The sequence below is a fragment of the Euprymna scolopes genome, chromosome 14 (assembly GCF_053919585.1).
Source record: "Euprymna scolopes isolate OS-2025 chromosome 14, ASM5391958v1, whole genome shotgun sequence".
Taxonomy (NCBI): Eukaryota; Metazoa; Mollusca; class Cephalopoda; order Sepiida; family Sepiolidae; genus Euprymna; species Euprymna scolopes.
Genome location: NC_136495.1, coordinates 31,114,818 through 31,129,035, shown reverse-complemented (window position 1 = coordinate 31,129,035; position 14,218 = coordinate 31,114,818). Strand labels below are relative to the sequence as shown.

The following is a 14,218-nucleotide window of genomic DNA, read 5'->3' as shown; positions in this document are numbered from 1 at the left end:
ATTTTGCTAATTATTTTGTCATATAATTGCGCTAATTACTACTTAATTTACACTCATAAATAGAGTTAATCGCACGTATTACGTAGCAATATTACCTGGACATAAAATACCATCGTTTCGAGTTGTGCATGATGGAAACACAAAGAACTTAATGGCTATAATATCACACGGTATTTTTCTTCTATTATCAGTGTTGATCATAGTCACTCTTACAGAACTAGTATCTACAGCAATAATTGCCGTTGCTGTGACCCTGACATATTTTAGTTTTTATCTTCTTATATTATTGTCTTTAGTAATCCCACTATAATTTGCAATAGATCATTATATTTCCTAGTCCCTTCACAGTATTTCGATATTACACAAGGTTGAGATTAATGTGTCCGTTGTAAACATCACAATGACCCCATAGTATTTAGTAATGGCTACTGAACCGACCGATGATTGCTCAATGTGGACTTGAATTTGATCCTTATAACTGATGGTAAGAACTAATCCATTCAATTGTTGCTTACATTGATCTTTGCAATAGATTTTTAGCATTGATTCTTATAATTGATCTTTGCAGTTGATGCCTATAATGCAACTGATCATTAAAATCGATCCTTACAATTGCTTCTTACAAGTGATTATTGCAATTGATCTCTGTCGTTGATTCATACAAATCATTTTTGAAATTGATCTTAAAAATTAATCTTTAAAATTGATACGTGCAATTCATTCCCACAATTTATTCATAAAATTGCTCATTGCAATTGATCCTTAAAAATTGATCATTAGAATTAATCTTTGCCATTGTAATTGATCCGTGAAATTGATTCTTACAATACATTGTTACAATTTATTTTTTAAATCGATCATTTAAAAATGATCCTGATAATTAATCCTTATAACAGGCAATTAATCCTTGCAATTGATCTTTAGAATTTATTTTTACAATTGATCCTTTGCAAATAATACTTACAATTAACCTTTTTAATTTAACTTTAAAGTTTATCCTTGCTATTCATCCTTTCAATTGATCTGTGACAATTGATCGTTAAAATCAATCCTTACAATTATATCATTAAAACTGATCGTTGCAATGGGAAATGGCAGTGGCTAATGACACGGAGTGAAAACCTGATATGTCAAGATCGAATCCAATACATTCCATGGAAACACTTTCACTCAGGATGTTGACAGCCTTGACGTGGTCATTCCTAGAAAGAAATATTACTAGAATACGATCAGGGAAACCAATAGCCACAATAGAGTTATTTGATTCATATGAAATGAATGAATGAATGAATGAATGGATCCTTGCAATTAATTCTCGAAACTGATCCTCAAGATCAATCTTTGAAATTGATCTTTGCAATTAATAATTGTAATTCATCCTTATAATCAAGCCATGCCACGATTCTGAAGACGAATTTTCATTTAAAAAACATTCGTGGCTCAATATTTATATAAATATGGCCTCATGTAGGAAAGAAATATGACGTCCGTATTCTGAATTCTAAGAAAGTCATTCAAACATATTTTGAATGCCTAACAGGCATTACATATGAAAATTAACCATTTTCAAACACAGAAAATCAAAACTTATGATCTTAAATGCTTCATTTCTTCTCGGTATCAGCCTAATCTAATAATACTAAATCAGCAGCGACGTTCACTTTATAGTACATAATTTCCTCTCCTACTCTTTTTTACTTATCTCTTTCTGTAGTATTTTTTTCTTTTCATTCTTTCTTCTGCTGGTGATTTATTTTTTAACACATTTTGTTAGTAATATTTGGATTGTTCAAACTAATGTCCTCATCTTAAGTGTTATTCTCATAACCTTTCGGTCGATGTAAACTCCGACCTGCTGAAAATACTTTGTTTGTTTCACAGATACATTGTTTTCCTGCTACTTATTTGATTCAATATATTTATATTCCATGTCAATACACCCACGGTCACTGCTAGTTTCGTGTTATTAGACAGCGATAGTCTTTATTAGAAACGGAGAAAATATATTTTCTTTAGGCTAACCTATGCTATAAATAAATCTGCGTTTTTGTTATAATACTACTATACTAAATAAGCGATTATTTAATCTGCGGGGATTGAAATAAACAATAAATACAACAAAGTAAAAACTGAGACACGCACAGGATTCGAACCTATATCTAGGAAAAGGGGCCATTTAACAAAGGCGTCGTCTTGAATCACTTGACGAACAAGACATAGCAGATATTGTACAAATAGCTCATTCACCAAGCATTGCAGCAAATCTTTGTCTACAATTTTACCAATGATGTAACCATATACATTCAAACACACACACACACATATATAAATAACCTATTTATAAACTGTTGATTTACATAAATATATGTCTTTGCATATTATTATTATTATTATTATTATCATTATTATTATTATTATTATCATTATTATTATTATTATTATTATTATTATTATTATTATTATTATTATTATTACTAGAAATAGAAAATAAAGACCAGATTTTTCAGAAAATAATCTGGTCTTGACTGTGTATTTCCTCTTATAAGTATTGGTTGTCTAGATTTTATGTATGGTGCTTCAGAATCATATTTTTCTTGTAATTCATTGTTGGTTGCAATTGGGATTGTTTGTAGGTATTTGCAGGCGTCAAAGTCATTGCTGTTGTTGCGAAGACGTGGAAGATGATGATGACGGCGACGAGGAGGAGGAGAGCGAGGGCGACGACGACGCCGACGATGACGACGTTGGCACCGGCGTCTTCTTTGGCATCGAAAAGCTGCACGGCGCGTGTGCGTGCATCTGAATGAGCGGGTCCGGAGCGTTGGAGGTTTTGACTTTCTCTGCGTGGCGGGTCAGCGCCTCTTGGTGGCGCTTCTGTTTTCGCCGAGCTGCAGCCATCAGCTGGCCGTGGTGCTGATGCATGTTCAGCGTTTCAAGAAGATCCTGCAAATATAATTGAAAAAAAAAACATTGGGATAAATGTTGTGTCATCAGATAGCATAAAAACAAAATAAAATAAAAAACATTGGGATAAATGTTGTGTCATCAGATAGCAAAAAACAAAATAAAATAAAAAACATTAGGATAAATGTTGTGTCATCAAATAGCACAAAAAACATTAGGATAAATATTGTGTCATCAAATAGCATAAAAAGCATTAGGATAAATATTGTGTCATCAAACAGCATAAAAAACATTAAGATAAATGTTGTGTCATCAAATAGCATAAAAAACATTAGGATAAATGTTGTGTCATCAAATAGAATAAAAACATTAAGATAAATATTGTGTCATTAAATAGCATAAAAAACATTAGGATAAATAAAAAACATTAGGATAAACATTGTGTCATCAAATAGTATAAAAAACATTGGGATAAATGTTGTGTCATCAAATAGACTAAAAATATTAGGATAAATATTGTGTCATCAAATAGCATAAAAAACATTAAGATAAATTTCATTAAGAACATTTCAGTCGGATCTGCCCAGCAGTTTACGAGAAAAAGTGGAATAGACGAACAGATAGACAGACAGAAGGCAAACTATGGGAAATATAATATAGATAAGCCAGTTAAATGATATATTATACACCCACTTTCTCAGTACATCAGTATTCCCATAGGGGAAAACTACAGCTTGAAGAGCACCATACCTAATTAGTTTGTGATTTGTCTGAACATTTATAGTCCGTGTTCTTCGTAGTTGTAATTAATCGAGTCTATTAATCAAAATGCAAATGTATATACGACACAATCACGCTAACACACCAGTTCCAGTGAGATCGTCAAAGTTCAGCGATTTTAATTCTGATCTGTAAAAGTAGGTGATCAGTTGTAAATTTCACGTAGAAAAGCTCTCTGCTTATCCATGCATGTTATTCAGCAGTCATGGAGTTCTTGCAGAATTTTGAACATAGAAATTAACTAGTTCATTAAGAATTAGTTGAAAAAATTAATTAAAAATTAGTTGAAAAAAATGGATAGCGCTAAGTGTTCAGCCGTGTTCACCTTTTGTGTAACTGGGTTAAGTTAGTAGGCTCTGGAAATATAATACAAACGGATGTAACATCATATGGTGCTATAGTGATCAAAGGTGAATAAACTCTAATCAATAAAGAAAGAAAGATTTATCGCCCTTTATAGATCTTTAGAAAGACCAGAGAGTTCCAATAGAAACCGTGAAAAGTAAAGCAGCTTCACTTGGCACGTGAATATCGTTCTAAAATATTTAATGTTTCTGCTGTGAATAAATTGTATTAAATTTATAACGAGTTTGTATAATTATTAATAGTAATTCTAACGATTCTAACATTTTATTTCTCCGGACAAAAAAAAATATATATATATAGCCCCGAAAAGCAAGAGATTCTCGCTTTGCTCAATCACAACAAACGAAAAATTGTCTGAGTGTGGATTCTACGGAAGCCCAAAATGTCAGAAATTATTCTGTTATTTTTAGATCATTCTCCCAAGTATTGCCCCCTCCTTTGGAGGAAGGGCAATGTAGTATATATTTATTCGTCATATATACTAGCAAGTACGGTTAGGGGATTGGTTGTTGCTTTGTACCCCTAATAAAATAATGAGTACGGAATGAATAACAAACCTCTTTTAAGAAGAAAACAACGGCAGCATTTATTTGAGCAGCAGAAAGTTGGACAGTTATTAAGTTTGTTACAAGAAAAGGCTGTCCCCTTTTCCTGGAAGTAAGAAAATCATTAGATAAGTGGAATATGTGATTAGGATAAGCCGAGACTCGAACCTTGTAAGCAATGGATGAGATTGGATTAAATACCAAACCTCCACAAGAAAACACCCAGATGATGCTAATGTAAGAAAGAAAGAAAAAAGAAAAAACTACGTTGGAGAATTTCTTTTCAGCACAAACGGAAAAAATCTTTTGATCAACAATGTTTTTGTGAACACGCGAAAAAGATACTTTTTCTACAATAATTATTTGTGAACGTACGGAAAAATACTTTTTCCACAATAACTTTTGTGAACACACGAAAAAGATACTTTTTCCACAATAATTTTGTGAACACATTAAAAAGATACTTTTTCCACAATAATTTTGTGAACACATTAAAAAGATACTTTTTCACCAATAACTTTTGTGAACACATTAAAAAGATACTTTTTCCACAATAAATTTTGTGAACATACGAAAAAGATACTTTTTCACCAATAACTTTTGTGAACACACGAAAAAGATACTTTTTCCACAATAATTTTGTGAACATACGAAAAAGATACTTTTTCCACAATAATTTTGTGAACACACGAAAAAGATACTTTTTCCACAATAATTTTGTGAACACACGAAAAAGATACTTTTTCCACAATAAATTTTGTGAACACATTAAAAAGATACTTTTTCCACAATAACTTTTGTGAACACATTAAAAAGATACTTTTTCCACAATAACTTTTGTGAACACACGAAAAAGATACTTTTTCCACAATAATTTTGTGAACACATTAAAAAGATACTTTTTCCACAATAATTTTGTGAACACATTAAAAAGATACTTTTTCACCAATAACTTTTGTGAACACATTAAAAAGATACTTTTTCCACAATAACTTTTGTGAGCACACGAAAAAGATACTTTTTCCACAATAACTTTTGTGAACACATTAAAAAGATACTTTTTCCACAATAACTTTTGTGAACACATTAAAAAGATACTTTTTCCACAATAACTTTTGTGAACACACGAAAAAGATACTTTTTCCACAATAACTTTTGTGAACACATTAAAAAGATACTTTTTCCACAATAACTTTTGTGAACACATTAAAAAGATACTTTTTCCACAATAACTTTTGTGAGCACACGAAAAAGATACTTTTTCCACAATAACTTTTGTGAACACATTAAAAAGATACTTTTTCCACAATAATTTTGTGAACACATTAAAAAGATACTTTTTCCACAATAACTTTTGTGAACACACGAAAAAGATACTTTTTCAACAATAATTTTGTGAACACATTAAAAAGATACTTTTTCACCAATAACTTTTGTGAACACACGAAAAAGATACTTTTTCCACAATAACTTTTGTGAACACATTAAAAAGATACTTTTTCCACAATAATTTTGTGAACACATTAAAAAGATACTTTTTCACCAATAACTTTTGTGAACACACGAAAAAGATACTTTTTCTACAATAACTTTTGTGAACACATTAAAAAGATACTTTTTCCACAATAACTTTTGTGAACACATTAAAAAGATACTTTTTCCACAATAACTTTTGTGAACACACGAAAAAGATACTTTTTCCACAATAATTTTGTGTGTACACACAAAGTAAAGGTACTCTATTCACAACAATTTTTTTGTTGATACACGAAAATAATTTTTGTAAAGAAACGAAAAGAAAAAGCTTGTGCATAAGCGAAAAGAAACACATCGGAACTTTTACGCTATGGATCCGAAATTATTGGACAAAATATTGCGAAACCAGCAGGAAGAATTTTTAAAAACTCAAAACAATTTAATTGAAAAGTTGACGGCACAATTTCAAAAACAATTAATAGAAACAACGAAATCAATTTCACTAGACAACATAGCATAGCACAATAACGGATTTTTCATTCAATCCGGATTTAACGCAGACCTTTACTGCTTGCTATGGCCGATAGAAGGATACGTTTCAACACGAGTTCGCATCCATGGACGAAGTTGTAAGGTGGATGCAGCAGTACGTGAAAGATATTTAAATTACATCCTTCCGAAAAAATCAGGAGATTTCACATTGAAATGAATAATGATAGCTCACTTATCGGATATTTTGGTGAGTCAGCATATTTATTTAATATCTATTACAATTGTTTGAAATGAAAGAAAAATGCTACGGCCGATTTTGTCAAATATGATTGAATTGTTAATCTACAATGCGAAAATTTTCGGCTGAAATCGCTGAAAGAGGATCAATTCAAATGCCTCATTTCCTCGCAGGGTTACAATCTCCAGAAGATGCTAACATCGCACATGTCTACTGTATATGGTTGAAAAAGACAATGAAATAACTGTATAAATTCTGACCGTCTAATGTTAGCAAGTAATTGATCTAAAACGAGACAACAATAGCGCAACAACAACGCCCATCGGTTTCCAAAAAATAACCGCAACACTTCCAAGATGAATACTGCACAGCCAAGAGGCAAAAACCACAGGAAAATGCCAGCACATATCTAAAAAGCCACATTGAATTCAATTTTTGCCACTTCCAACGTAAATTTTGAAGCCTGAAGAAAATACATACTTCTTGAGATAAGCAACAAGTTTCTTTACCGCGTAGATAATTGCTAGGGCTTCTTTCTTAATTTGGCCCTAGCAATTATCTACGCGGTAAAGAAATTTCACAAATGCTATGTGACCATCATTTTTCTCTGATGACACAAACCCTTAGTAAGTATTTTGGGGTTCAGGAAAAGAAATTCCAGTTTATACAGACAACCGTTAACAAAGATAAGCAATTTTGCTTTTAGATTACGACTTTTCTATAAAGTACGAACCAGGCAGCAAAATTGGCTAAGCATGCGTAATCCATACTCATCTCTTCTCATCAAAAAGTAATGGAAGACACAATATATCTGTGGAGCCTGAAGTGGTCTCTACACTTGTATCCACAGTGGGATCGCTATCGGTCACTTCAGAGATGATCCAGGAGGTTACAGTCACAAATCCGATATTACAGAAAGTTCGACATTTTCTTCTCACAAGCTGGCCAAAACATGCACTGACCAACAACTTCAACCATTTTTTTTTCAAAGTATTCCTTATCTGAGATCAATGGAACACTTCTCTTTGGAGAATGTGTTGTTGTCCCATTCAAACTCCAGGACAGAGTTCTCAAGCAAATCCACTATGGACATCAAGGAATTAATTGGATGAAAGTCTTGGCACGTGACTATGTGTATTGTCCACACATAGACAGGCAGTTAGAGGAACTTGTAAAAAGTTATGCCAAATGTCAACTGGTTGCGAAGTCTCCTCGGAAAACAATATTACATGTATGGCCCACCCCAGAAATGCCTTGATCACGATTACACATGAAGTTTACAGGATCAATTAATAGACAACATTACTTAATGTTGGTTGCTGCTTACACTAAGTGGTCAGAAGCCTTCCAGATGAAATATAGTAAATTAAATGAATCTAAAAAACTATAAGAAATTTTCATCAGATTGGGTGTTCCTGAAATCTTAGTTTCTGATAATAGTACTGCATTTACCTCAACAGAATTGTATGAATTCTGTAAACAAAACAGTGTTGATCATCTCAGATCTCTAGCTTTCCACCCACAATCAAATGACCAAGACGAACATTTTGTCGACACGTTTAAGATAGCACTTTTGAAGTTATAAAGGAGAAGGAACTACTCAATAGATCATAGAAATATTTCTAAGTAGCTACAGAGCTACTCCAAATCCAAATGGCTCAAATGAAAAGTCTCCTGCTGAAGTACTGATGAACAGAAAAATACGTTTACCAATGGATGCTTCAATTATTAAATAATCTTCCCAAGAGAAACCGGACGATGGAAAACCAATTCAATCGCCATCATGGAACAAAACTACGTAAATTCCTACCAGCAAAACCTGTATTGGCAAAAGACTACCAAAATGGTAAAGAAACATGGACACATTGTCACATAGTACGTCGTTCTGGTAATGTAATCTATGATATGGATGTACAATCATCTATTTGGGTCAGACATGTAAATCAGTTTCGTCATTCATACCTTCGAAAGAGATAATTAAATAGCATAATCATTACATCAAACATTTCGCTAGACACATTTTAATTACCTGTAAACAAAGCAAGCTTCGCAAGAAAGATCCAAGACGAAGGACGCAACGAAGGTGCAAACCAACTTCAACTCTACAAATAGACCCACATACAAACATGCTACAAGCATCATATTAAAAAAGGAAGGTGTTATAGCGATCAAAGGAGAAATAACTCTAATAAAGAAAGAAAGAGTTATCGCCCTTTATAGATTTTTAGAAACACTGAAGAGTTCCAATAGGAACCGTGGACAATATGACGGCTTCGCTTGATACATGAATGTCATTCTGTAAATAATTAATGCTTCGATTGTGAATAAATTGTATTTAACTTACAATGAGCTTGCCAACTTATTATTCGAATTCCAACGATTCTAACATTCAATTTCTTCCGGACAAAACACCCGGCTAAAAGAACGGGGGCGTCTGTGTTGGATTGCTCTTTCTCTGTCTCCACGTCATTTGTTAGTGATTTGGAGCAAATATCAAGTTGATTAAATCACCACTACTTCCATCAGTTCAAGTTTATCATGTTTTAGGCATGAAAAGCGCTTATTTACTGAGTGGCCTTCTATCGACCTAGAAGGATCACAATAAGCGCGTACAGGGAGGACATGCAGCTACCAAGTTATGAATACAATTTGTGAACATTAATGTTATTATAATCAATACGACAATTTAGTTTTCTGCATGTATCACAAAAAGTTCAAAGGCAACAAGCAGATGCGTGGGTGGCATTGCCCAACCTTGCTTCACAATAAGTTATTGGCTCGTATTACACATACTAAAATATTAAGCTTACATTTAAGAAATATGATTGAGTACAGCTCGAACTACGACAGCTTTTCTTTTAAATTCTTATTGAATGCAACGTTGAATCGAGCTAAGACGATCATTAATAGTTATGTACTGAAGATGGCAGCTTCTCGCAGTGAGAGTAGAACTTATCGCCGTTCTCCCCCTAAAAATGTCAATTAAATTTATATAAGTACAATACGTAGATTTTTTTAAGGAGAGTAGAAAACGTATCGTTGACACGTTTTACGCAGCCTCGTAACTCTCGCTTCTTCTGATCTGTCCCTCAGCTTTATTTACAATGAGTGATTTTTCTGACCAAGAAAGAATAGGAAAAGCTGTATATTAGGCCGACAGTCTTCTTTTCTGAGCAGTCGCTAGAGATGTCCTTATTTTCTCTTCCTATTTCTATTCTTATGGTTATGTGACTAATACGGGTGCTGGAAGTAAAATTTTTTATTTTGAATGATGACCAATACAATGAAATAGTTTGAAATTATGGACAGAATTTGATTATTTAAGAGAACGGTCCAACAAGTATTTGTCAACATTAGACTTGAACACCACAATATTTTACTTAGCGGGAAAGCAGTTCTACGATATTGCGTTTAACAGATGTAATGTTTTGGAAAAGAAACTTTGTTCATGGAAGTTACGTTTGGTTTTAGTTACACAGAGCAAGAAGATACTCAGATAAAACTACATCAAACACTTAATTTTGCCAACCTATTTTCCAACCCAATCAATTACACATAATCCTCTCATCCGTCCTTGGCATGAAAGGACTCGTTTTGAAAGTATTTGGGTAAAGTGTACTTATGTTCCTACTAGCCTGGGTGTCCGGCGTTACCCGGGTGTTTGTAGGTGTGTGTTGAGCAAAAAAAATGTTGTAGTTGGCAGGCAGGATCGAACAAGTGACGCGAAAGTGGAAAAAAGGGGAGGTGTGTGTAAGAGTGTTGGTTGAGAGAAAAAATAAAATTTCGAGCGCAAAAAAAAAAGTGATGCGGCAGGCTCGAACCCGTACGGCGAAGGAGAAAAAGAAAGTGACCCCCCCCGAAATAAAACAAAACAAAAAAAAAAAACGTGACGCGTTAGCTGCTGCTTTCATCGTTAAACCTGAGGTGACGTAGGTTTAAATTAAGGCTAGACAATCGAAAAGAGGCGATGATTTTCGAAGATATCGGCGAAACAAGCGACTCCTCCCTGTAGAAAAGTGCCTAGCTGAGAGTGAACAAATTAATGTTTTACGCCAATTTTTCGATATTTGTCGTCCAAAGGTTCGAGCTTCAAATGATCATGATCTCGTGAAAATCCGTCCCTTCTGTCGAAAGTTTTTGCGGAACATACATACATACATACATACATACATACATACCTACACACATTTAAACAGACAGGTGAGATTTATATTATAGAAGATGACTGTGTTAAAATGCTCTATAGAAATAATTGAACCCTCAAGTTACAGAATAATCACACCCCAATTATTAAATGAGTTCAGTTTGAAAGTTCATATGGATTTCAAAGTACGACATAAAAATTACAAAGTTCGAAAAGATTATCCTGAAGAATGTCGAAGTTTATACTTTTTATGAATAATAACAAGACGAGAATGACAGTAAGATTAATATAAATTATCAATTCTCACCTCCAAATTTTTCGATGTTTAATACAATACCTATAAAAAAAATATCCGGTAAATATAGGATCAAGCAAGTACTCAGTTATATAAACCACAGCCATTGTTTCTACTCAACCTTTACGTAGGATTGAAGTTATATGTACTACCAAAGCTGTGTAAGCCCGAGGCAAATACAATAAGCAACCCGTTGTTTTCTTAAACGCGTGCAAGACCATTAAGATGGATCAAAGAGTCAACGGTTCATGTATCTCTTTATGCCGTGTCCAAATGTCCCTTTGGCTTGTGGCGAAAAGGCTTCACTCAGCGTGAAACTTATACCTGGCACACTTACCTTTACAGTTCGGAGGCAGCAGAGTCCTTATTTATTTAGTATCCGGAGGCAAAATATGGACAGCTTTTTAAATAAAATTGACATGGCGGACACCATGCGAAAATGCAACACAAAGAGGTGCCAAGACTACAGAATAATATCGTTCTCCTATCGACATTTATTATTACGCATGCAACGAGATCCGCCAGAGGAAGTTCAGAAAATAATAATAATAATAATAATAATAATAATAATAATAATAATGATGATGATGATGAGTGGTTTGTATAGGAGACTGTGAATGACACGAAAATGGAATTAGAAAAATACATAATACAGAACACAGAATAAGTAATTACCGCAGCAGTAGGCAGTGAAAAAATGAACAAGACAGAAAACAGGAAGGCAAGAGATAAGAAGAGCGAAGAAAAATGAAAAGAGAAACAGCTACGTGGGAGGTTGATAAGGATGACAAAATATGAGATTAACGAGAACACTTGGACATGGCTACAAAATTGAAACCTAAACAGAGAACCCGATTCCCTAATAACAGCCGCACAAGATAACACGATTAGAACCATCCATCAAAGCAAAAACTAACAAGACACAAGGAAACAGTAAATGCAGACTTTGTGTACAAAGATAAGAAACAATAAACCACATAATAAACGAATGCAGTAAACTAACTAAAAGTAATATAAAAATAGACACAATCAAGTGGAGAAGGTAGTGCACGAGTGAATATGCAAACAACTTCATCTTGAACACCAAGCATAAACCGGCAACAGTAATTGAAAACCATAACACACAAAATCATCTTGGACATAGTGGTACAAACAAAAACACCCATCCAAGCAAGAAGACCGGATGGCATAATAGTTAACAAGAAGGAAAAGTCCTGTCAGAGTGGTGATTTCCCGTTCCAGCAGACCACAGAGTGAATATCAAAGAGACGGAGAAACGGAACAAATGCACAGAGCTGGCTAGACAACTGAAAAGGATATGAAAGAATGAGAGAGATTGAAAGCAGAGGGAGGACTGAGAAGATACAATAGATAACAATAATTAAGTCGGTTGAAATACAAAGATAAACCCTTGAATGTGGAGACTAATACATATCAGCTACATGCGCTAGCCTGACATATAGAGGCTGCTACAGAAGTGAAACACAAAGAAACACCACATGTAATCAAGAAAACTGTATAATTGTAATTTAGCCCCCCCAAAGTGTCAGCGTCACATCACGTGACCTCCTTGTTTACCTTAAATACCCTCTTCATATGAAGAGTCGAGTTTGTCTAACAACTCGCTACACTTCGACGTCTCGTCTCTGACATAAACTGTTCTCCTGTGAATTATTGTTGAAACCTGCCTTATCCCCGGAAAGGCATCTGACCACATACATACGTGGATCCCACCTCTGCCACCACGTATGTATGTGGTCAGATGCCTTTCCGGGGATAAGGCAGGTTTCAACAATAATTCACAGGAGAACAGTTTATGTCAGAGACGAGACGTCGAAGTGTAGCGAGTTGTTAGACAAACTCGACTCTTCATATGAAGAGGGTATTTAAGGTAAACAAGGAGGTCACGTGATGTGACGCAGCATCAACTAGCACCACACTGAATAGGCGTGGAGGGTATAAGCCTCTCCTTTCGTTCCAATTTCTTCATTTCATGTTCTATCAGGATTGTACCTAATGCTTCTACAATTATTAGTATTATATTAATGTGTTTCATGTTGTAAATTTCATTTAGTTTCGGAGTATTGGTTTCGTTTTTCTCTTGTACTGATATTCACCATGTGGTGTGCTAAGATGGCGAAAGTTGTTTTGGCATTTTTCTCTATTATTATATCTTGTTTTCTTCCTTGGATGAGATGAGTTTATTTTTTATCCAGAAGATTTGGTGATTTTTGCATATTAGAACCGTCTCTGGTTTTAACGTATGACATTTGCATATCAAAAATGCACTACTTCCAATTGTACTTCTTCAACCACGCAGTCGTATCCATTAATTATTATCTCTACTCACCAATAGTTCTCACACTGACTATCATCAGCGATCACTCATTGACAATAATCGCAACAGCTGTTTACCATTGATTTCACGCTGGAAACGACCATTGATATTGCGTGGTGCTTTCGTGGCAAAAAGCTACCTCAAGGTCTCAGTATTTTTAGCACTCTTCCGATGGCAGCCTAGTTAATGCCCCCCTTCTCAGGTTTTGCATTCTCCCCAACCCTTCACAACTGTTTGGTGTAGCGTCAGCCGATACTGTCACCATCATTTGGGGGGGGGGAGGAACGAAATTATTATTGCTAGATTAATAACTCATTGGCTTAGAATAAATGCTTTGTGTCAAATTATTGGTTAAATATGGTTTAAATTTATACTTACATTTTGCTTAAATAGTAATCCGTATAAATCCCTAACTATGCATTGGAAGGATACCATAATACTTAGTCCGCTACACATAATCATAACAAAAGTTTATTCAAAATCTTAGCCATGTCGGACCAGTAGTTCTCGAAAAACTGTATAGAATAAATTTGGCATTATGGTAACTAATCCTTATTAATCTTTTTAAAACAAATTTGCATCGAACAAATACCATAATAGTTAGTTTGCTGCACCTTATTATAACAAAAATTCATATAAA

At 34.1% G+C, this 14,218-nt stretch overlaps 1 protein-coding gene across 2 annotated transcripts in view; it reads right to left on the bottom strand.

Moving 5' to 3' along the window:
* Positions 1-2,521: 2,521 nt before the first annotated feature.
* LOC145292927 (uncharacterized) overlaps positions 2,522-14,218 on the bottom strand; it is an 825,634-nt gene continuing 813,937 nt past the window's right edge. For both annotated transcript variants that reach the window (XM_080139095.1, XM_080139094.1), the window contains exon 5: positions 2,522-2,943. In XM_080139095.1, coding sequence (XP_079995221.1) covers positions 2,653-2,943 — 291 coding nt within the window. In that variant the 3' untranslated portion in view covers positions 2,522-2,652. The remainder of the gene's footprint in view (positions 2,944-14,218) is intronic.